This window comes from Bombus affinis, chromosome 7 (genome assembly GCF_024516045.1).
Source record: "Bombus affinis isolate iyBomAffi1 chromosome 7, iyBomAffi1.2, whole genome shotgun sequence".
NCBI lineage: Eukaryota > Metazoa > Arthropoda > Insecta > Hymenoptera > Apidae > Bombus > Bombus affinis.
In genome coordinates, this window is record NC_066350.1 from 299959 (window position 1) to 325263 (window position 25305).

At 35.6% G+C, this 25305-nt stretch overlaps 2 protein-coding genes across 7 annotated transcripts in view; both read left to right on the forward strand.

Annotated features, from left to right (window-relative positions):
• The first annotated feature begins 135 nt into the window (after positions 1-135).
• LOC126918334 (uncharacterized) lies at positions 136-14392 on the forward strand. Of its 6 annotated transcripts, none has more exons than XM_050726111.1 (12): positions 136-505; positions 1256-3692; positions 3770-3903; positions 4011-4146; positions 4272-4430; positions 4817-4955; positions 5044-5273; positions 5773-6089; positions 6757-8181; positions 8260-8419; positions 8496-8664; positions 9193-14392. In XM_050726111.1, the coding sequence occupies exons 2-12, from the start codon at positions 1391-1393 to the stop codon at positions 9377-9379; spliced, it is 5358 nt and encodes a 1785-aa protein (XP_050582068.1). In that variant the 5' UTR covers positions 136-505; positions 1256-1390; the 3' UTR covers positions 9380-14392. The 6 variants fall into 6 exon arrangements, with proteins under 6 accessions (XP_050582068.1, XP_050582065.1, XP_050582069.1 ...); XM_050726108.1 differs by having other exon boundaries at positions 137-505; positions 5767-6089; XM_050726112.1 differs by having other exon boundaries at positions 137-505; positions 5056-5273; positions 5767-6089.
• A 3759-nt stretch (positions 14393-18151) lies between these two features.
• Positions 18152-25305, forward strand: part of LOC126918353 (netrin-B-like) — a 112435-nt gene continuing 105281 nt past the window's right edge. Inside the window, exon 1 of the mRNA XM_050726174.1 lies at positions 18152-20641. Within this exon, the coding sequence (XP_050582131.1) occupies positions 19273-20641 (1369 nt within the window). The 5' untranslated portion in view covers positions 18152-19272. The remainder of the gene's footprint in view (positions 20642-25305) is intronic.

A 25305-nucleotide genomic window follows, 5' to 3' on the forward strand; every position in this document is an offset into this window, starting at 1 on the left:
ATGTATGTCTATATCATTTTACGTGAAGAAGAGATGAGAAAAATCTTTACTGCTGTCTGCTACTGAGTTTAAATGAAGAAGTGATCTATCTCCATCTGGTGGAGATGTAAAGAAAACCACAGAGATAGAATCTGTTATTTGGCATGGTATAAAGGAGGAGTGGGGGAGCGGCGCGAGGAAGAAAATGGCCGACAAGGCAACGGTAAAAGGGCAGGGACGTCGAGTGAGATACGTGTTTCGGCAGAAAGAAATGCGAAATCCGTGTTAGATTTCATGAAACCAGACGGGAAGTATTAGTAAAACGATCGTGTTATTGCTTCTTTTGGTGGTGTGTTCAAATAAAATATTGTCGGACTAGTCTATTGTATTGGTGTATTAATTTATTGTTTAAAAAAGCGTTCGCGGGCCGTGTGTAAGAATAAAAGGGCTTGATAGACGTAAACATAAATTATGCGTTAGTTTATGTATATTGTCTGTCGCCCGATTATATTTATATTCTAAACATGTAAGTGATTTTGTTGAAAATATATTACTAGAAACTTTTATAATAGTATATGAGCTGGACAAAATTTCGTACGTGACAAATTCATCGATCAGTAGAGTAGGTTTATGTTAGCCACTTGTGGCCATCTACGGATACATTTAAAAAGTATCCTGTTGTCCTTGTCCTTTTAATTTCTCTATCTTCAACGTGGGCTCTACATTTTTTGTGAGTTCCCTGTATTTTCTCTATGAAATATGAACGGATTCTAGTGAAAAATTTTGAGCAACGAATTTATCTGATGTATATTATATGATGGAAGTAATGAAATTCAAAGGGATCGATTTGTCAACAAGTCGATGAAAGTTCGCGCATTCGACAATCTCGATCGTAATTCTTTTTCATTTTACCGTAGAATTTAGATACTTTGTTGACTGTTAGGAAATATGGAACTGGTTTCACTTCGTTTTACTTGTACTTTAATTGCCTTTAAACACATTTTATTTCGAATAACAATATAAAATACTAGTATGTGTGTGTGTCAATTCGTCGTCATCTTGAGATTCTCATAAAAAAAAAAAAAAAAAAAGAGAAAGAATTATCTTTGCATTATACAAGTTTTTAATGCATATAAGACAAGTTTTCTTATTGCTAATAATATATCTTTAAAAAAGTACATTTCAAAAGTAGTTTGCTTTGCTACTATATGTTTGGTGTTATTTTTCTATGATAGAAAAACGCTAATAAATTTTCATATATTTGTTTTATTTTCAGAGATAGTTTTAAAAAAAGTTACAAGAGTTATAATATTTTACAATGGCAGTTAGGTAGTTTTAATGGTTTGCTCAGCGCTTTTTTAAATATTGAGCACATTTCCATTAAATTGAAAATGTAAAGGAAACAATCATAATGAAGCCACAGAAAAAGGCAGCAGTTGCCCGGAAGGCAACAAAGATGCCAGCAATTGCTAAAAAACGTCGATCATTTTTAGAAAAATCTATATCTGATATAAGAAAAGAGAAAAAGCCTAAGAAGCTTGAGAAGGGGGAGGATGCAAAAAGAAAAATAGAAACTGATAAGAAAAAATCAGAAAAAACTGAGGAAAGAAAGAAGATAGAAGATAAGAAAAAGATTGAAGAAAAGCGAAAAGAAAAATCTGAAAGAGTGGATGAAAAAAAGAAGTGTATAAAAGATTATGAAAAGAAGTGGGAAAAAACTGAGGAAAAGAAATCAGATAAAACAGATGAGAAGATCACAGATGAGTTTACTTGCGACAGTGCAGAGAAAAAGAAATTACAAAAAATGGAAGAGAAGCCAAAAGTAGATAAACAACTAATGGAAAATAAGAAGAAACCTGAAAAACCAGAAGACAAAAAGAAATGCGGTAAATTTGATGATGAAAATATAGAAGAACAAGCGAAACTTTCAAGTGTTACAGAAGAGAATGATTTGCATGAGGAAAAGTTAGATCACCTTAGTACCATTGCGAAGAAAAAATGTAAAGATGAGAAAAAGAAAGATTCAAAATTGATGAAGCCTGACATCAAGGAAAATATGAAAATATCTGTGATAAAAGATAAGAAATCAGATCGTAAAAAGCTCCTTGAGAAAGGTATGATAAATACTAAGTCTCCTTTAGGACGAACTAAAAAAGATTCTAAGGCAAAATCAATGCAAAAAAAAGGTATTTCTAAAAAGACTGTTTTAGCTAAAAAATCACATTTATCGGTAGTTCAAAACCTGGTGGATAAAAAAATTAAACTAAGCAAGTTGGTAAAAGATGAAGAAACATCTGTAAGTGAAGAGGATGAAACAATGAAAAGAACAAAGAGAAAAAATGTTAATATTTCTAAAAACAAAATTATGCAAGAGAAAAAACCAAAATTAGGAAAACATATGAAAGCTAAGTTGCCTTCGAAAAGTAATAAAATAAATACTGCACTAAAAAAAGATGATAAGCTAAAAACACTTGTAGAAAAGGTTATATCTAAGAAAAAATTGGATGCAAAAGAAACAGAAAAATTAACAAATGAACATAAGAAGATTATAACTAAAGATGAATTAAACGAAGAAGTAAATACAACTAATATAAAAAGCGAATTGGAAGACGATAAAGATATTGATAAAAGTAGTAAAGAAGAACAATCCCAGTCAAAATCACAAGATACTAAAAAGATTGTTAAATGTGCTCCAAAAATAGGGAAAAAGATAATGAAAAAGAAAGTTGTGAAAGTACAAATAGAGAACACTAGCCAAACTTCTTCTTCTTCTGAGGAAACATCATCCGAGGAATCTGGTAAACAAATAAAAGTTTGTGAAGATAGCTCAAATGATAATGCTTCTTCTAAACAAGAGCAAGTTGATAGTGAAAATATACTTGACACAAACTTGAAAGATGAACCGATTAATGGGGACAATATAAGTGGCAATGCATTATTATCAGAATCAGAAGATGAAAGTGATGATGAAACAAAAAAAAATAAGCAGAAGGAAATTAAGAAAAAAGAAAGATCCGGTTCACCATCTGATGAACGTGTTAGAAGAATGAGATTGTTTGGGTTTTGGAGTGGACCAAAACGATATAGAGTAGCTTCCCTGAATGCATTGGCCAAAGTACATTGTTTATATGAAAATGAAACTGGAGGGGTTTATCTTGGTGGTTTCTGCAAACCAAAGCCTGAAAAGGAAAAACAAAAGAAAAATAAAGAGGAGAAAGAAGAGCAAATTCGCAAAGAAAAAGAAAAGAAGGTAGAAACTAAAGCAGAAGAAAATATCCCAAAAAGGAAACTTAGGAATGTACCAGGATTACGTGGAAAGCATTGGGATATGTTAGAAAGTTCGTCATCTTCATCTTCTTCTGATGATGAGTGTGAACGTGATAAAAATATGGAACATAACAAGAAAAAAATAATCAAACGAAGAAAGAAAAATGAAGAAGTAATGGATCTAAAGGATATGGTTGTTTGTAAAAGAATGGCAAGCCTCAATGCTACAGCTATTCTAGCTGCTTCCTACTCAGATGAAAAAAATCGTTGTGGTAGCAGTTCTGATTCTTCCAGTGAATCAGAAGTGGAAATTATTAAAAAGCGTAAACAAATTGATTCTGACATTGAGAAACGAAAATCAAGGCAAAATCCAGAACAAGATGAAGTTCTAAAACCATCTAATAAACTTGTTATTGTGAACCAAGATACAGATGTTACTATTACTGGTACGTGATTATATTTCATTAAGTTCACTTTTTATATTTGTTTGCTATTTACATTAGAACAAAATTTTTATTTTAAGGTGTTTATGTTAATCAAACTCGATCTACGCATCATGAAGGTTATTGCAGTATTGCTGGTATGCAATATAGAATAAGTTCAACAAGCCATACCCAAACTGCAGCTACTGCAGTTGCTACTGAGCTCCATGATCAGGTTGGTATTGTTATGTGTTTTAAGAATTTCTTTATTTCTAAATATAATTTAAAAAAGGTATGTATTAATTTAAAAATTGTTAAATGCATTTATATCTTTTACCCCAGCAAAAATTGGAGCAACCTTGTAAATCATATACACCATTGGGGGCACTATCTTCTATGCAACCACCAGGGAGTCAGAGTAATCATTCAAATATGTCGCCTAGAAGACATTCTGCATTTTCAGCACCACATCAACATGGTAAACTATCTGTCTTATTTATTACAATTATTTATTAAATAAATGTGAAATATATTGAAAATCAAGTTGATGTTTGAAAGAACAAAAATACATAGAAGTATAATATATACGAAATATAACATTAGGATATTATCAGCCGGCTGGACCACTGATACAGCACCCACCAACTTTACCACCTATTAAGGGACCTCCGCCAGAACCAACACCTACACCTCCACAGAATTCTGAAGGCTCAGATGATTTAGTTGCAACTTCTACAACTTCTGGAGGAACAAGCAGTACAGGTATATTTATATACTAATAACTATTTTACATTACAATCTTAAATTTGATAAATTTCAATTACTTTAATGCTTTGAACAATTTTTTTCATCCATATATTTATTAAGAAGAATATAGTGTGGTATAAAATCAATGGGATGTACATATATTCTGAATATCCAGATTTACAAATTAACAAAAACTCTAATTCTAACTTTAGTTTCTAACATTAAAATGTTAAAAAACTTTCTTAGTCCAAAATTCTTAATTTATTCAATATCTATTAAACAGATATATCTAAACAATGCATACAATAAAAGATTCACCTAATGAACTTTCTGTAAGGTATTTTTAAAGATTTTGAATTTCTTATCAGTTAACTTATCTCTATTTCTTTTTTCTTTTTTAGGAGGTGGATTTTATAGGGCGTATTGCCCTCAATACTATGGTACACCACCACAATATGCAGATTTGTGTTATCCACCAACATATTCTCATCCACATGCTCATCCACCGCCTTATTATAAATATGCACCCACTTATAGAAGGTAAAATATGCTAACCATGTTATTTTTCGTTACTTTAGCAAAATTATGATTGTATACAATTTTGATTTTTAATGTACTGTAAAAAAAGATACCTTTTCAGGCAGTATTATGGATATCAGGAATCTGGTGGAGGTGGCGGTCCTGGTAGCGGCGGTACTGCAGGAGGTCCAGCAGTTGTTGATTATCAGCCACCTCCACCGCCACCTGGTGAATACCCCCTGCCACCATATTATGGAGGATATCCTCCACCTCCACCACCACCTCCTCCACCACCCAATCCGGCATACTTGCATTCTCAAGGAAGACCTTTTGTAGATCGTGAGTATCTTAAACAGTTACCAAGCATATTTTCGTTATTGTTTCTATAAAATAGTCTAAGTACAGGACGATTTTTCCTTCCTAGAAAATCATTATAAATTATGCTGTTAAGACTCATGGTTGTTCTAGTATTAAGTTGTTAGTTATTATTAACCCTTTCGCTACGAGCGTCGCCTATAGGCGACATCCGCGTGACGATCTGTGTGTACAAGCGTCGCCTATAGACGACGTCCGCGCGATGACGTATGCACGCTTTCCATCGCAGTGCTCCGTTCAGTACCGTTATTCCGACGGCACGGTGGCCCGTACAGAGGTGTCACTTCGACGGAGCACACTGCCGTAGCGAAAGGGTTAAATACTATGAACTTGAAAATGGTAATCTTATCGAGAAAAAAGAAATGATAGGATAAAAAGTATGTTGTAGTTTTATTAATTACTTATACGAAATAAAATTGGTAAAATAAAAATGATATTAGAAAATAATTCGTTTTAGATGCAGCCTTTCAGGGTTGCCCATGCCCGATGCAGTCTTGTCCAAAAAACGTGGATACTGGGCCCCTTATTGGTAATGGTAAGGGAGCGCCAGTGGTATCGGGGCCCGGTCTGTCATTGCCGCCCAGTGCTTTGGTAGGTCCGCCCTCGCCGGCGAGGGGGCTAGCCGGGCTAGCGCCGCCTCACGGTGCCAATGCCTGGGATACGGATCGCGTCCAACTTAACACTCATCGCAACCTGAATCAGAACCAACCGTCGGTCCCTCCGTCTCATAATATAGTCGGTGGACATAATCGCCCGCAAAATTCGGATTGTAAGAATAAGGTCTGTGTTACGTTTAGAGTACTTTATAACCTGAACCATGCTATCTTATCAATTTTATCGTATGTTATATTATTCTTGTAATACGTTAATCGCTCATTTACTGTTGTTTAAATTAGTACATTTCTTGTATTATTAACTCTTCAACGACGAAGCAGTTTCATTAACAAACGTACTCCGCGGATGGAGGATTTTCGAAAGTGATTAAAATCCCTACATCATGAGAAGTGAACATGTAGAAAGTATGCTTTCTGTACTTTGAATTCGTATAAAAATATCTGATGATTTTTCAAGCATTATTTACAAAAGTGATTTTAAATGCGATCATGGCACAGTGCATGTTATCGTACTTCAGACGATAATATCTGAACAAATTAAACACGTGTTATATACGTCGCTTGTCACCGATAGGTTTATGAAAGTAATAAATATTTCAGAATTGTTTGTTATAGTCGATTTCTGACTTGAAGTTTATAATGTTATAATATTAAAGATTAATGTAGATTTATAAATGAATTATTAAACTTCCATAATATACTCCTGCTATGGATCAATATTCAGTGAATAGAAAATTATAATAACTATATTAACTAATGTAATAGTTTTACAAGTTTATAAGAGATGTATTGATACATTTTGTATTTATAACTCGTAATTACAATTGTTTTAGGATGAAAAAGATTGTTCAGAGGATAAGTTACAAAAGTGTGGATGTCAGAAACATGCATGTACATCAACCTGTGAAGTCAAATTGGAAACTCTTTCACCATCTGAAAAGCTAGCAGTAACAATATGTTCAAGTAACAAATTTCATAATTTTAAATTGGAAAATAATAATGTGAAATGTGAATCCTGCAGCGTGGAAATGGGCGACAATGTGTCCTGCGTTGCAAATTGTAACGTTAAATGTGAATCAGATTACAAGTGCGATATTATGAAATGTGAACAATGTATGAAGGAAGGTCAAATGGCCATTCTCGAAATTGATAAAGATTCTGGAATATTGCTTGATGATAAATTGGATGCAGATCCAGATGTTAAGGAGGAATTGAGTGATGTTGTTACGATCGATAGTGAAAGCTGGAAAAAACCGGATTATGAGCCAACTGTACAAGAAACTATCGAGGAAACTATAGATAAAGAAAGTACAGAAAAACCAGAAATAGAAGAAGAACATCCAAAATGTCAAAAAGTATCGAAAAGAAAATTATCTTTGGATAGTTTATCTGATAGTAGGAAAAAAAGGAAAGTAAGCAAAAGGACTCTTTCTGTTGGTTCTTCGCAAGATTTGAATAATAGTGATTTTTCAACCAAAATTTCTATACCAATTTTACCACTTATAAAAAAGGTTGATAACAACAGCGATGAAAGTGTTTCAAAGAAAAAACAACCTAAAAAAGATAATCAAAATCACAAACGTAAAGTAGAGTATCCAAATTGCTCTGAAAATGTAACAAAGAAGTCAAAAACTTCTAAACAAAGTACAAGTAACAATATACCAAATTATTTGAAGCATGCTGCCAGTGATAATTCTATTATGGAAACTATAAATAATGTTATTCAACAAAGTTTACAGATGACACAGAAAAGAGATCGTAAGAGTAAAAATGTTGAAAAATCAGAGAAAAAGAAAGAGGTAAACTTATTGTCAGCAGTGAAGAAGGTTGTTAAAAAAGTTGATTTAGTAAAAGAATTGACATCAGAAAAATTGTCAAAGGTAATTACCAAGTGTAACCAATCCAAAAGTAGAACGGAAACACGAACAAAATCAAGAACACACGAGAAGAATAAATATAAAGGAAAAGGAAAATCCAAAGTATATGAAGCGAAAATAAAGGATAATGGTAAAAAGCCTGACAGTATAACAAAATCTAAAACATATGACATTCAGGAGCCTTGTAAGAAACCAGCATTGATAAAAAAGAAGCGAAAAAATACAAAGAAACTGCCTGTGAAAAAATCTAGCTCCAAAATCGAAGATTGTTTAGTAGGAAGTGAAAGCCTACTATTAACCAGAAAAACGTTTTTAAAACCCAAATGGAGTAATGGTTGGAGTTGGGAAGGTGATCCATTTGAAGCCAAAGTTTATTTAACGGTAAACATACAACTAACAGATTTATTCATGATATAGAAATATGTTGAACAGTTCTATTTATTTTATTACCTGCCTTAGAACGAAGAGTCGGCTATACGTCGATGTTATGCGAGCATGAAACATGAAAGTGGTGATGTTTTAAGACCTCGTGATTGCGTTTTACTAAAAAGTGGCCCACGAAAAGCGGATTTACCATTCGTAGCAAAAATTGCTGCACTATGGGAAAATCCAGATGATGGTTTGTTTCTTAATGGTAGTTCTTAGAGATAATAAAGTAAATTTAAATTAAATAAAACAAATAAGTTCTGTTGTAGGTGAAATGATGTTTTCTTTGTTATGGTACTACAGACCTGAACATACCGAGCAAGGTAGAACTCAATATGATACCGAAGACGAAGTTTTCGCTTCGCGGCATCGAGATGCAAATAGTGTTGCTTGTATAGAAGATAAATGTTATATTTTGACATTCAATGAATATTGTCGGTGAGTTGATAATATCTTCAATGTATTAATTATTATGTACACTTAGTATATAAGCAACATAAGACGTTGAATTTGCCATCACCATCACAATTTGTTCTTTTACAGTGTGATGAGGGAATGTTGTGTTATTTCATTTTAAAGCTCGAAGATATTTTGAGTTAAAAAAAAAAAAAAAAAAAAAAAAGGAAAAAAAAAACTAATTAACTCCAATAATTGTTTATTATCATTATCGACACCTAACGCAGATAAATTCTAGTTAATTCATTGTTGCAAACATTGTCTATATTTCAATAAAAATACAAAGCTTTAAAATTTAATATCTCATGATAATTACTGTTCAAATGGAATTGAGCAATAATGACAATATAAAACTATAAAAATGTAACTTACTTTTTAATGAATATAACTTGCAATGCAATTTATTTAGTGCAGCAGTTAAATATTTTACATAAAAAGGAGTATCAGATTTAAGAAGATAAAACATCTTAAAGAGATAAACATCAATCACAATTTTAATATTATTTATAGGTATCGTAAAAATTTACGAAGAATCGAAGAAGGATTAGAAAGCCCCGGTTTAATAGTTCCGCCGGGTGATCAACTATATCCAAGAGAAAATCGGCAGCCTCCGATACCAGTACCCTCGGATATGGTTCTCTTTTGTCGACGCGTTTACGATTATCGCGGTAAAAAACTTGTTAAGAATCCTGGATGACTCGATTTTTTATAAACTGCTTCGTGCTGGAACCAATGGAATGCACAAAATTTGCTGCATAAATTGAAACTGAACGTAGGTCTCCCTTCAAGCGTAATAGGCATATTGATGAAATTATTTTGATTTTAAAGATCAATGAATTTTCATCGATGTTTTCGATAATTGTTTTTGAAGCTTTATGTATATAGAAAAATGTTTATACAGGTATAAATGCATTTTTTTTTTTTTATAATTAACGGTTACGGATTACGAATAGAATTTTCTACTTGTATGTTACCTATTTTATACAATGGTTATTTGGAAGGTAAATTTCACTGCTTAAAAAGGTCTTACATTTTTAAAAGGAATGAGAAGACATAGATTCTTGACATATAATGACGCAAAATAGTCGAATTCTTAAAGTCATCAATATAAAAAAGATATATAATTAATATTACCTTAAAGTGGGTAATTATTATATATACTTATAAGATAGATATCGTTGCTTTACTTATTTTCTTACTTGCGATACGATAAAAGTCTTCAATCTTTTATTAATTCTGGCAATAAACATTCTGAAACTCATATCTAAATCTATTACGAAGATAACATAAAAGTGTATAGAATTCGTTATACCGCACCACAAGTATCCAAATGAATAATCAAGCTATCGGAATATTCAATATCGCTTGACAATGAAAATACCATTTGACGTGAATCGGATGTTTACGTGTCAAAGCAATCGGTACGATCATTGTTTCATCAATACGGGTTGTTTTACCGCAAATGGAACACGTCTTTAGGGAGATGATAGAATTTGACAATTTTATATAGAGAGTCCTATTTTTCGTGAAATAGTATTTACTATATTTAAATGAGTATTTTTCACATTGGGGATACAAATACGTATATACTATGTATCATTATGGCGCCCTTCTTGGAGGGGACCTTCGAACAGTTTCAAGGTAGAAATCAAACGCCTGGGGTATTTGACCATCTAGTGAAAATAGTAATGTATGCACTATGCACTGTGTTCTATGGGTGAGATGAAAGTGGACACCAAGCAGGAAAAAGAACACACTTCCATTGTCTTACGATGGTTCACGAGATCCATGCATATGCATTATTTTATTACAGAGAAATAATGTAAGTTTCATTTTTAATAACGGTCATTTATAACGAAGTGTTGAGAAATGGAATTGATCTGATTAAAATTTAACTGAAACACTAAGTTTCGCGTACTCGAGCAGTTATAAAACTTTTTTGGAAATTATAAAGTTCTAATTTAAATTTATCAAACTGCCATATCACAATAAATATTTCACAATTCTTTCCGTTGTAAATTTATAAATATCTATTTATTGCTTTTTACGCTTTTAAATGAAATAAAATCTTACCGAGTACGTAGAACTATTATTTAAAAAAGATAGATGATTCGAGTGATTTAGAATGATAATTCACATTCGATCACTGCGTGGAATAAAACGGTATTTTGTAAACTTCTCTTTTGTTTTAATGAAATTATATTTTTCTTATCGCAACTTTTTAATCGAAAAATATTGTCCTTTTTAACGGTATTTGTACTCTAACCCGTCACGTACTTGTACATTTCCTACGACAAGCATTAACGTTTATTTAATTTCTTTAGAATCACAATCTCTATTCTGTTGGGGAAAGTGTGGTCGTACCTATAATAATCTCCTGTATCCTTATTATTTCGAGTCATATGTTATTCGTTAGCGTCATATATAGTCAATGTATCGCATCGTAGTATGCCAAAAATATATTTGTGAATTACAAGGAACCTTACGTTAGCCAATAATATAATTATATTACACAAGAGTTTATAATAACGAGTAGTAGAAATCTTAGGAACGCAATTATTTTTACTGAAATTCCAAATAAGAATATCGTCGAATATCATATATTTTTGATTATTTGTTGAGTGGCGGGTGTTTTGTTAGAAATTATATTATTTAAAATTAATATATTGATGATACGATTATTATTTAATACCTAATATATTGGATATAGATACTAAGTTATTTCCGATAGAACGAAATATTATATGTAGTATAGATAGGGGAAGGGCAGTGCGCCCGTGATTGTTCCTGTCTGTGTATGCGTGTGTGTGATGCGGAAATAATAATGGCAAAACGTTGAAAAAAAAGAAAGAAACAAAAAGAAAAAAATAATTAAGAAATGCAATATGATAAGGAACATGTTTAAAGATAAAGATTTATATAATATATCAAATCATTTTTTCATTTTTCGAAATCCTTTTATGGCAATTTAATATATTTTATATTTATTATTTTATCTATACCGATCAATTAGATATGATCAATAAATCTATTGGTAAGAAAGCATGTTAGCATTATCTACGTGTGTACATACGTAGATGAAGAATTATGTGAGAGTATCATCGTGCGCCGTATGATGGAAAAGAGACGGAGGAATACGAACACGCTTTACCTTTGTATCCCGTTTTAATCAGTGACGATCGAGCCTAAATAAAATGATAGCGGTATGAAAGAAATGCGGCGCATGTAGATGCATCATATACCGTTCTTGCGATCTTTTACAAATAGTTTTATATTCGTTTTTATCGCATAAGTGAGATCGCATCACGTATGCGACTATGATGCGCCGATGCATTTGTCAGGATAATCGAAATTGTCCAAAGGTCGAGCCACAACATGTACACATTGTGTAACTCGCATATTTGTGTAGATCTAACAATAAGCGCGATTTCACTGCTACGCGTCTCTGACACAAAGAAAGGCGAAGAACCAGCAGCTTTTCTTCACTGCGCAAACGAAACAAATATATAGATATACTTCAACGATGGTTAATGTGGGAACATTGCAGAAAAAAACATGAAACAAAAACGTTGCATATCGTCTGTTCATTTAACGTAGCCGACAAATTTTCATCGAGTATATCGAAAAATTTAATCGTTTAAGTCTGTAGAGGTATATGATTCGTGTGTGCGAAGCTCTTCAACTTAAACACCTGGCATTCGCTTTGATCTTTAATGAAAATATGTAGAATTTACAGTTGGCGAACGATTAATCAGTGAACTCTCCGTTAATTACGGTGCAGTTTCTTGATTTCTTCGTTCGATTTGTCTTCGTTAATCTCAGCTTTTTGCTAATTGATGTATCCCGTAAACGTGTATGCCTTTTATATTTTCAGTATGATGAAAGTCGTGTACTTTTTTTTTTTCTCTTTTTTTCCTCCGTTCAGTCAACACACATAATACGCACGTATCTGACAAACTAAACGCTTGGCGATATCTCTTCGCTCGTTTTTAACATATTTTCATGTAAGATACCATGTAATGACAAGTTTAATATCGATCGATGTCGATATCGATTCTCCTCTTACGGTTCATCGCAGTATTATGTATACATAATATTTTTCTATGTATCGATCAGTTTGAACATATAATTGTGGCATACGCGACGAGAATAACAACTTTTATTACTATCACTTTTGTGCATTTTAATGATAATTTTATCGATGATATTGAAATTGAATATCGTTTAATGGCGTTTAAAACAGTCCGGGCAACAATTTCAAATAAATTTTAACGTATAAAAGAGGATATATTTAAGAAATTGTTGTTCCGATTATTTCCCATTAAATTTGAATTATATTCGACATTATAGAAAAATGCTGGTAATCGATTGGTTGAAGTACAATTGACATTCATGTGTATACAGGGTGTTTCATGGATTGTAAATTAATCTAACACTGTGCTTTTTGTACTTTGCAAACATATCTTCTTTTATTTTAAACGTATTCTAATCTAATCTAACGAAATCGCCCTCCAGTTTAGTACAATAATTTAATATTTATACAGCTATTAAAAGTTTGTCATAAATAGATATCTTGTAGCGTTCTTCTTTTCCATGTTTCGTACGTGTATTTAATATATGAATATGAATAGTTTAAAGTATAAGTTATTTAGGAAAATAAAAGAAAAATGTGTCGCTGTAAATTGTATTATCATCTATCTTTTATTTTATTCAATTCTTTATATTTATATTTATGCTTATGTTTAATTTGTTAATACCATTATCATTGTTAGCATAGAAAATTGTCGAAATTCATAGAAACACGCTGACTGCGTGTACGCAATCATGAAAAATGATAATATTTAAAGATAAAGATACTTGACATTGTTACTATATTGTACTATACGTTTACTCGAGGATCAAAACGGTTCGGAATTATCTTTTATATATATATATATATATGTGTGTGTAACCATGTGCTGTAAATTTATAGCGATAATGCAATTTATAAGTTATGAAACACTCTGTACGTTTTGACGTTTCTGTTCTTTGTTGTTCATAAAAGTTATCGGCTGGGGCCAGAGGTAAAAAGAGAAACATTGTACGAAGCGATCATCGATACTATTTTTATTACTGTCACCGAAAACATTGTCGTAGCAACAATTTAAAATCGTAAATACAGATTTACTAGTAAATATTGAACAGACAAATAATGGCGGGCGTTTCTCTGTTTTATTTGTTCAGTAAGCAAGAGAAAAGGAACGCATAGATACGTGATTTGACTTTCCAGACACTTCTTAATAATTATAACGCGTGGCTTGTTAAATACCACAAAGAGAGTTAAATATGTATAGAGAAAGGAAAAGCAGGAAAAGTGTGGTACATACCTATTACGAGTTTTAATATATTTAATCACATTAGAAATGTTTCTACAGTTAATTTCTGTAAATTGCAGTGCAAGGTAAGTACTACATACCTATATATACATTTACCACCTACAGGTACCTACGTAAAATATAATGCGTGGACTATGCGATAAACGAGGCAGTTTTAAATTGCAATTGATATAGTTTTGTATAAGCGATGTTACACAAAGTTATTCGATACAAAATGTATTAAACAGAATTATCTATTGGAATGTCGATGTTTTTACAGCAATGTAGACGATATAAAAAAATATGTAAAATTAAAATGAAGCTTTGAGCTTTTTCGATTAAAAACGTTCGTAATATTTTATGTACTTTAATTGATATGCACTTTTACGTGATGTACAGTTTCATTTATTTTTTGTTATCATCTCTATCATGTATTTTTCGTATTTAGGCATATAGGCATGTATACATTTTGAAAACCCACAATTGTTTTTCCTTTTTTAGATTTAAATATCGTTTACTCAAGTTTTTATTTTTTTTTTTTTTTTTTACAAGTTGGATCTATCGTTAAAAGTTAAACAGTTCGTGGAAGAGCAGAGAAAGGAAGAGGACGCGTTAGTATTAAATTTAAGTTAAGCACCGGAAGTTCGCTGAAAGACCTCCGGAAAGAGGGAAAAAAGGCTAAACGAAAGATATTCCGAGAGGTATAGGATTGGTCATTTGTCGATCGGTCTAAAGTCTAAAGTTTTAATCCGGACCAAGATGCCTAAGCCGAAAAGCCTAAAACCGAGAATGTCATCACGCCCGCTCGTGCTCGCCTAGCCATTCCTTCAGATTACATTAATTCGATTAACGAATGCCGTTTATCGTCCACGCCCCACGTCACGATCCTACGAGAACATTCTTTTTTCCTGATTGCCATCGTAACGATCAACCTGGAGCCTGGCCAAGCGATATAATTCTTCGACTGAGAAAGTTTGAAATTTCAATATCTTTTTTTATATTTCCTTACATACATAAATTTCATTTTTCATCCATCTTTATCTCTGGCAATTCTTTGTTCTTGTATCGGCAATATCTTTATAACATTTATGCAAATGTCATAAAAACAATAATTAGATACATGTTATCTATTATTGGTAGAAATTAGGTATTTGTCTATATACGTATAGCTACACAAGCGATGATTTTTTAATTATTTGTACGAAAGTATTTATACATGAGAGATTTTATCGTATGAATGATGATTATTAAATAAGAAAAATGTTTTTCTGTGTCTAATAATCAGGAGGGGAACAATAATAGTTTTCATATAGATTTACCGAACAATTTTATAAAAAAGAAAAAAGAAAAAGAATGGAAATTAACAATCTTACAACGTAATAAATTTTATTTCAATTGCCGCTATATAATAAAGAATGTTTCATAGTAACTTTCAGGCTAGACTCTACATTTTATAATGTAATAATACAGGTATATGTAACTATATATTTATCTTAAATAAATGTCCTATTTTTATTTTCGCAGGAGACGTGTAGCGGAGTTTTTACGTAAATAATACGTATATGTATAATATTATAGGTATGTATTAGTATGTCCGAAAAGCGTCTTTCTTTACAGACCCGGCTTTTACAACCATGCCTCTTTATACAAACATGAAACCTAATCTGTCGAACCTTGTGATCTTTATTTTGATAGAACAAAATGCATCGTACGTAATTCGATAAAATAATATAAAACGGAAAATGTCGTGCATCCATTATTTCCTTATAAAACGAAAGGAACTTTTCGGACGACCTAATACACAGAACTATTTCAAAATGAAATCGGTTTCTTAAAATGAACGCAGTTTGCTATAGTGTAGAATCTATAGAGAAGAAGACTGCCATTGAATGAATTGAATTGTTGAGTCGAGGGATGAGTTGGAATATCGCGATAATGCTTCTGGCACCTTTTGAAAAGAATTTTACTCGTCGAGAAGTAGCTCTTTTCTATATTTTGCAAAGGTTTACAGGCAAATATTAAATATCTCGACCAGATACATCTAAAACTCTAAACGATATTTGAAATGACGTTCGAGACCACCTTTCGAATACGTTATTATCTTTTTTGTATCGCTTCCATAAATAGATTAACCTTAAAATGTACGCAAATAAATGTACGTTAAGAGGCAAGACACTCGAGAAATGAAAATAACGTAATAAATATGTAAGTACATTTTTTCTAATATTTTCTTGAAAGTACTCCTATTTCTAACATGTATATTTTATACTTAATATCTCGACAGAGTAACATCATCGGACACACTATCGTCTAATTTGTACGTTTTAAAATTTTGGAAAAAGAAAAATAGCAACAAGGATAAGAAACAAACAAACAAATAATAGAAAAAGTAATTGTAAATCTTATATACATATGTATACCTATGTGTACATGGTTATAGATGGTAGGTATACGTATAATAAAGTTTGTAGAAATTGCAAGAAAAATTAAAAGCACTTGGAAAGTAAAATATTCCATTTTGAAATAATAAAAATTCCAAAAAATAAGTTGGTAAAACATGTATTATGTTGTTGTTGTTGTTGTTGTTGTTCGTATTCATATTGTTCAGCGTTACCAAATGAATTCTCTTACAAAATTTATATGGAAATCCTAGTAACAAAATATAATTAACAAATTTTTAAGGAGAATAATAGCAACCGCAGTATAGGGTAATCGATTTAACGATATAAATTGTATTCGAGAAGAACGAGGGCAAGAAGCGTAGGAAAATGAAAATATTTTAAGCAAGGTGACACATGCTGAGTATCGGTTGATCGGAGATTTTGTAGGAACTACCGATTTTGTTCGTTTGAAAAAATTTGAAGCTGTGTTTAATTGGCGGTGATCGTAGAAACCAACGAGAGACTTTCTTCGAGGTAGGCATCGCGTGACGATCTACGGAAGTTTCGGCCGTTCTCTCTTTTTATCTTGTCTTTGTTGCTTTTCAACGTCGCGCCGTATCTGCTGCATTCCCGTTCTGCTTTTTTTTCACTCGCCAATTCGGCCAATAGACCCTCGGAGAACCCGCTCCATAATCCATGCAAGCATCAGGACCTGTCTTCCTATCGAATCGATGGAAAGGAAAAGAAACCTTCGTCTCCTTTCTGGCACGACCATTATGAAACAAACCCTATGCTAAGAAATGCTTTTCTCGACCTCAACCTATTTTAAACTATAATTTTATTCTCCACTTCGTCACGATGCTTGTCTTTTCGGTAGGCATATCTCTTTTAAAGGACAACCGATCATTCCTTTGAAAACTATATTTGCACTTGTCGTGTCTTCACATCTTATTTGTTGCGAAGCGATAAATTGCTATTTCGGTAAACGAGTTACATATACCTATGGTCAATTTTCTAGGTAACGCGAGTTATCTCATTCTTTTGTAGTTAAGGGAGAAAATTATAGAGAAATTAAATTACAGGAAGGCCAAGGTAATATTACCTTATTCTGTATGGTACTGTTCGTTTTCAGCTGAAAATTGGCGAACTTGTTAGTGATCTAACGCTAACTAATTAATAGGTTAGCAGTGCTAGTACCTCGATAATATTTTCAATTACACGATCGTTAATGAATTAGTCTTATCGACGATGTCAAACTAATAGATTAAACATATTCGACCAATGTGTTGTGTTAGCAACTATCAGTTCCTAATTTCTTTATGGCGAATCAAAATTACGATCGCATATAATCTTAATTAATCGAATTGTCTTCTCGAAGAAGAAAAAATCTTGCGACGGAGGGTTAACGATGAAGATACATAAAGAGTAGATGGATTCGCAGGTAAGGCGCGGTCTAAGCGAAAATCGAGCAAAATGGAGGCTCGATCAAGGTTAACGATGATCCTGGTTGAAAGTTGTTGCAGCCCTCCAAAAATTTCATCGGGCCGATGTTCCTTGAAGTAAACGCAAGGAGTCGAGGCGGCGAGGAACGATAGGAGGAGGTGAAGGGACGAAAAGAGGAGCGAAGAGAATATCGTTCGCTGGTCCAGTGGTCGGTTGGTTTCCGGTAGCGCGGCGCGGCGCGGCGCGGCGTGGCTGCTGGATCCTCGAAGCTCGTTCCAGTGTGGCGGAACGCGTAGTAGAATAGTGGGGTGGTTGCGAGTAGTGGCGTTGCCGGATTGGCCGAAGAGGAATTGGTCTTGGATGAGAGGATGCGAGCCGACGGTCAAAGGGAAAAGAGAGGGAGACTGAGGCTCGGAGAGCCGTGAGCTGCGAGCGAGAGAAGAGCGAAGGTGGGGAGAAGCGCGAGTCAGAGAGGGACTGGGAATCGGAACAGTTCGGATGCACACCGTGCAAGGACGGTGATTCAGTTAGCGGCAAGCCGCCGTCGGTGAAGGATCGTTGATCGTCGGTTTTTCGTTTTTCTTCGCGTCGCATCGCATCGCATCGCATCGCATCGCATCGCATCGCATCGCGCTGATTCGGATCTGTGGCGAGCCGCGCGTCGTGCACCGTGTTCCGTGTTCCGTCTTTCCGAGATACGATTCGTTTCATGTTGAAACGCAGCCGTCGCGTGTACACGCGCACGCGCCCCCGACTCGTTACAATTGCACGGCTCGCTTAGGAATGAAATTGACACGCGCGTTCCGCTTGAAAATCGAATACACCTGATTGCGAGAGACGCTCGATGAAATATATCGAAGCTGGTTAGCCTGTGTCGAATCGTCCTTGTTGAACGAACATTGGAAAAATTCGTTCCGAAATCGCGATCGCTATCGCGACGAAATTCGAATCGAAGATCTTTTAGTCTAGTCTTGAAGGAGGGAACGCGTGTGGTTCGCAAGCGGGACCGCTTTTGTTTTCGCCAGCCCTCCGGTATAATGCGAACAGGAAGAAAAATCGAAGCGAGCGGCTTCGTGGTGGGCATCGACACTCTGATCGTGAAAGTTTAATCGATCGGTCGATATGACGAGCAGGAGAGAAGCGTAGGATCCGACGATTCGAAACTCGGTAGGATCGAAAACTCGAACGGTGTCGCTTTACCCGAGAGAAGAACAGAGCGAGGAAATAATCGCCGAACGAGACAAGGACGGTTTGTGCGTAGGTGACACAGCAAGGGGCTGTGGGGGAGGGTGAGGGGCGGGGAAGGGAAGGGAAGAGAAGGGAAGGAGGCGTGTAAGAGAGAGTAAGAGAGAGAGAGAGAGAGAAAGAGAGAAAGAGAAAAGTTGTATCGCGCGCGAACAAACTCGACGAAGATGAAGAGCGGAGCAAAGGCACGATTGTTGGGAATCGTCTGCGGAGTGATTCTGTTCGATTGCGGGAACGCATTGGCGGGTAGCGAGATCTACGCGAAGACATTCCCGAGCCAACAACATCCGTCGGACCCGTGCTACGACGAGGACAGACCGCGTCGATGCATCCCGAATTTTGTGAACGCGGCATTTGGAGCGGCGGTGGAGGCTTCGTCGACCTGTGGAAGCGGCGGGCCCACGAGGTACTGCGACGTGATCGAACAGCCGGGTGGTAGCACGGGTATAGGTCAGTGCCACATCTGCGACGACAGCACGCCGCGACGTCGATTTCCTGCGAGCTACCTCACGGATGTGAGCAACCCTAACAACGTGACCTGCTGGCGAAGCGAGCCTCTCGTCACCTCCCAGAGTTTCTCCGCACCGCCAGACAATGTGACCTTGACCCTCTCTCTAGGAAAGAAATACGAACTGACCTACGTCAGCCTGCAATTCTGTCCAAAAGCGGCCAAGCCGGACTCGATCGCGATTTACAAATCGATGGACTACGGGAAGACGTGGCAACCGTTCCAGTTCTATTCGTCTCAGTGTCGGCGAGTATACGGCAGACCGAATCGCGCCACCATCACAAAGGCGAACGAGCAAGAGGCCAGATGCACCGACAGTCATCGATATACCGGTGGTAACGGCCTCGCGCCCGTCGGCAGGATCGCGTTCAGCACCCTGGAGGGCCGCCCGTCGGCTTCCGACTTTGATAACTCGCCGGTTCTTCAGGATTGGGTTACCGCGACCGATGTTCGTGTCGTCTTCAATCGGCTTCACATGCCCCAGCAGCCGTCGCAGGAACAAGTCTTGCAACTAGGTGGAACTGGCGACGATCACGACCGCGATCATGGCCTGGGCCTCGAGGAGTTGGCGAAACGCGAGAGGGAGAGAGAGGAGAGGTTGAAGAATCAACAGAAGAGCCCCGCTCGTGCAGGTTTGCTCGATTCATTGGCGACCGCTTTGCCCTCGGTACATCAGGTTATCGCGCCGCAAGAGATGCAATCGAACGACGCGGTTGACGACGATGAGAGCGAGTTTGCAGCGGCGGCGGCGGCGGCGGCGGTCACCGTCTCGACCAGTACGAGCAGCACCCTCGCCAGTAATCATGGGACCAGCACGCTGGCTCATCATTACGCGGTCTCGGATTTCGCCGTCGGCGGCAGGTGTAAGTGCAACGGCCACGCGGCAAGGTGCATCCAAGGCAAGGACGGCGAGGTCGCCTGCGAGTGTAGGCATAACACCGCCGGCAGAGACTGCGAGAGGTGTCGCCCGTTCCACTTCGATCGACCATGGGCACGAGCCACTGCCAGAGATGCCAACGAATGCAAAGGTTAGTCTCTCTGTTTGTTACGAGCTTCTCTCCACTATCTCCAATTTCTAATTCGAGTCTCTCGATTCGAATCGAATTGAATTTCAAGCTTCTTCGATTACTTGGAACTGAGTGTTTTCTAGAACGGTTCCAACGCGCGACGCGCTGCGCCGTGCCGGTACCTTTTCCGTCGATCCTCCGCCGTTTCCACGTAACACGTGTGTGCTTAACACTTAGTATTCCCGTGCCCGTGTACGAGCCATGCTTAACGATTACCGCAGCTTTCCTCGAAATAGTTCCAAATAGTTTAGATTTACACGCACGTAAGGTGCTTCCGATGTTCATTCATAGCGATTTTTCACGATTTACGATCGAGTTGTGTCGTTTAACTAATTTTCAATTTATTTTATTTATATAGCGCGTATGCATGGTTACGATATCTCGTTTCGTCCGGGTGTTGTACTCCGTGGTATACGTAGTATCCTATATCTTGTTACGGTATTTACGGTGTACATTTCTTATAAATATTTCTGATTGCGAGTAACGTATAGATATTTTGACGAGTTGCGCATTCTCTCGAAGCTCTGGCTGTAAGTCGTCTCGTATTACCCATAATCCACGATCGAAAGGACGTAATTTCAAATGTAGAGGGTGTCCATATTCCGACAAAATGAACATTTTCATCTTTACCTATGGGATTACGAATACTTTTAATCTCGGTTATATTTCATTCAAAATATTTTTCTAGCGAACAAATTCCGACGTCGCAAAGTCGCGTACATACCTATGACCTATAAGAGATCCGATTTCTATTTAAGATGAGAGAAGAGACACGACAAAGCATCGAAAAGACATCTGTGTCTTTAGAAATAAAACGTATCCATATTTCTGAAAGGTCGAAGCAATTTGCACCGTTTATCTGTTTATTCTTCGTTGATGTACGAGTAAGTGTATAGGTATAATCTTTCTTAGGCTTTTCAAGCATATTAAGATGAGTAATTATCGCTGATCTCAGATTTTCAACTGTTACAGCAGCTGATACACGGTTGATTGCGAAAGTAGAAATCTTTTTTACGCTTCGTATTTATTATCGTGTGTATGCGTGCAAAATTAAAAGTTTTCTACCTTTAATACTTTATATAGGTACGTATATATACACGTACGTATATCGAACGGTAGAAAATTTTATTTGTATATATTGACTACTAGGGATGATTATTTGGTCACGCACCGCTTAAAACGATAGAAAATGAACACGACGAAGAGTTCGTTTCTCGTTTCGTTTCGGTGACTGGTTCCTCTATCCTTCGTTCCGCATCTTCCATTCTCGATTCTCGTACTCGTATCTCGATTTTCCGTATTCCGTTTCACTCTTCGTGATTCCATCTCTTACTCCCTTTCTCTGTTTTGTCCGTGAGTCGACCCTAGGGGTAGGGCGTGGGGGCACTCCTTTCGGTTCACCCCTTAATTCGAAGCGGCGAAGCGTTGCCTCGAGACTCGGATCGAGGATGTATGCTCAAATCAAAAACGTCAGGGGCAAACCACCCTCTAAAATCGTTTCGAATCGATAAAGGACGCCCTCTTCGCGCGACAACCGCGATCCGCGCCGGCTACGGAATATCGCGACATTAGTGTTGTAGCATTTTTTTTTTACAATTACACGTCGATAAATGTATCAACTATGTACCTGTTTGTAAACCAGTGAACTTTTCCTTGGAAATATGTACAATGAAATGTCTTGAAATTTTATGCAACTTTTGAAAAAATACGTTTAGAGTCACGGTTTTTCAATTCTAAAAATACCTTTTCATCTTATTCGTGTCACTTTCTATTTCGAAAAAGTGTTAATACATACAATCGATAGATGTGCAAGTGTTGCCAAACGGGAACGACGACTTTCGAAACTTTTCGATTCCAAGTGACAGATTAATCGGTCATTACTTTCACAAGATATATTATTATTTTGAAAATTATTCAAGATTTTTCAAGTAATCCACATTTCAAAAAATTATTTTACCACTTCTTTATTGGATAAAGCGTAGAACATTAAGTTCTTACCTTTTATAGTTTGAATATCTATTCAGTAAAAAAATGAAAAGTGCTCTTATTCGTTTCTTTGCCTTCTTTTTTATCAATTTTATATGCATTTCGTAGAGAAATATTAAAAATATTAAAAACATTAACGTTATTCATATGTTGCCTCGTAGTAGATATGTATCTGCTTACTAATAAAATAGACAGATTCATAGTTTCTAATGGCTTGATGAAAATAGATTTGATTTGTTAATACCAATTATTACATGGCAGATGATTGATTCGATCTGACCAATTTATGTTAGTAAGTACGTAATACCATGTAATTGGCAATTCTCAGTGAAAAATCTCCAAATGAAATTTCCCATTTGTTGATTCCAGTGAAGATGTATAAATGAGAATGAAACGGAATCCCTAGTCGTACTTTGTAATTGCAATAATTGAAACACTCTTAAGAACCAATGAAACCGTTTGGTTCGTGCTAAAACTAATTATCGTTATTCGGTCAAGTACATTTGTTATAACAAATTCTGTGATTACACATAGATACGCCTATAGATATTGGACACTCGTAAAGGAAATGAAGTAAAATTTTTATCGTACAGAATTTCATGTCGCGAAAAACGATAATTTTGGAAAATTGTTGCATGTCGTTCTTAATTAAAAAGATATGAAAAAATTTGACAGGTATTTCAGCTACTTCACTTTTTGAAACTTCTGTACTTCTGAAACTCTGTATAGGTATGTACTATATATATAGGTATGCCTACATGTATATAAGTATGTACAAATGTATAAAATATGAACAATATATTATGAGGTATGAGGTACGCTGAGGACAGAACTCATAAATGTCATGCTTATGGCAAGCAGCGCTTTGGTAATATAGTATACACGAATCGGTGCAAAAAAAAAAGAAAAAGAAAAAGAAAAGAGACGGGAAACGGATAAGGCCCGTAAATTTTACTCCTGTACGTGCAGCGTCTGTGCCCTTTCTGGCAAATGTACACGCAATATAAAGTAATTCCAGTTCTTTTCAATGTTTCCTAGCTGCACGCCTTTTTGTTCTTGCAACATAAGCTAACACCGTTTAAGCGCTTAAGTAACATATGCTAGAGTTTACAGTTTGAGTACTACAAGCGGCAGTATGTGTTTTACGATGTACGTATGTACGTTTGTATGTGTCTCGTGGAAATATGAGATTTCCAGGTCCTTTTCTGTTCGGTATTCGCTGTTCAGGCAGGCCTGTTAGTTTAGCGATTCTCTAATTTTTTAAATTAATGGTTTCTTATTATTGTGAAACTGTACCAACTTTACGATAATCGTTCTTTACGTTGCTGCTTTGTTTCATTTCTACTAACAAGGTCTTCTCACATAAATCGATCTTATCGATACTAACACTATTACGCATATAGTAGAGATTGACAGATTACAAATTTCAAGTTAGATGATCGATATTATTAGTAATACGCTTTGCAAGCGTCCATTGCATAATGATCGCAATTTTATAAATTGTCAAACTTTATATCGTACAATTTTTACAGAGTCTTGGAAAACGAACTTTTTCTTCCAAATTGATCACTCAATGATTTATGAATTTTCATCCACCAATTTGTAATATTTACTCGTGAAAGTTTATTGCTAAATTTACCGTTATATCTATGCAAGAAAATTGATTAGTAGATATAACGGTGACTCGTAACTATGTTTATGGCGACTTGTAAGATTTTTCACTAATAGGTAGTATTGGCTCGATTGTACCAGACAGCTAAAATCTGGACACTGTTCGAATACGTAGATTCTAGATAATCTGACATTGATTGGTTTAAGCATTCATAGACTTAGTACATTTAACGTTTGATTCGGAATCGATCTTTTACCAGTCGTGAATTATTCAGTTCGCGTGACGATTTCGTTCGCATTTTCTACAGGGAATTCCGCGTTTCGAATACGACCTCGGTTAATAGGAGTGTTTAACTTGGAACATGGTTTCACTTTTCTTCGTTCGATTTATTTCATGTCAATGCTCGCTTCTGCTATCTTCCTGTAAATTGATTTTTAAGGTTTCGGTTGGATAAAGGTGGAAAAAGACAGATCTCGGGGGGCCTAGGTGTGTTGCCGTTAATGTGACACGGAACGCTGTAAACTGTAACTGCTATTTACGGCAATGAATTATGTTCTCAAGGGTTCGTTTATGTTCATACGACGCGTAGTTATACGCGTGTCTGTATATATATGCATATGTACCGTAATTCTTGCTCCGTGCTTTCCTTCTTTTTTTATTCTTTCATTCTTTCCTTTTCCTTTCTTTCTTTTTGCTTTCCTTTGCCTTTTTTCCTGCTCTTCTCTCTGTGTCGTTTTTCGTTTACTCGTAACATAGCTAAGTATATCCAATTGTTTTAGTTAATAGTTCTCTCGTGTAATACTTTTAAAAACGTTTTGCGCTCCCAGGATATTTTCGTTGTAGTTAGTGGACTATCGTATTCCGATGTTAATCATTAACGTGTAACAATTCGATAGAGAATTTGTCAAGATTTTGTAGCAAACGGTATACTATATGCAAAATGTTGCAACGTAAAAAGATATAATACAATGTAAAATAATTAAATTGTAAATGATAGATAGTAACTAGTAATTTATAGGGAAAATAG

Bases quoted from the DNA above. Each gene is read 5' to 3' on its own strand.
- LOC126918334 (XM_050726108.1), top strand. From the start codon at position 1,391: ATGAAGCCACAGAAAAAGGCAGCAGTTGCCCGGAAGGCAACAAAGATG. The intron at 4,147-4,271 runs GTAAACTATCTG...ATATAACATTAG, and splicing joins TTCAGCACCACATCAACATG to GATATTATCAGCCGGCTGGA. The intron at 5,274-5,766 runs GTGAGTATCTTA...AATTCGTTTTAG, and splicing joins AGGAAGACCTTTTGTAGATC to ATGCAGCCTTTCAGGGTTGC.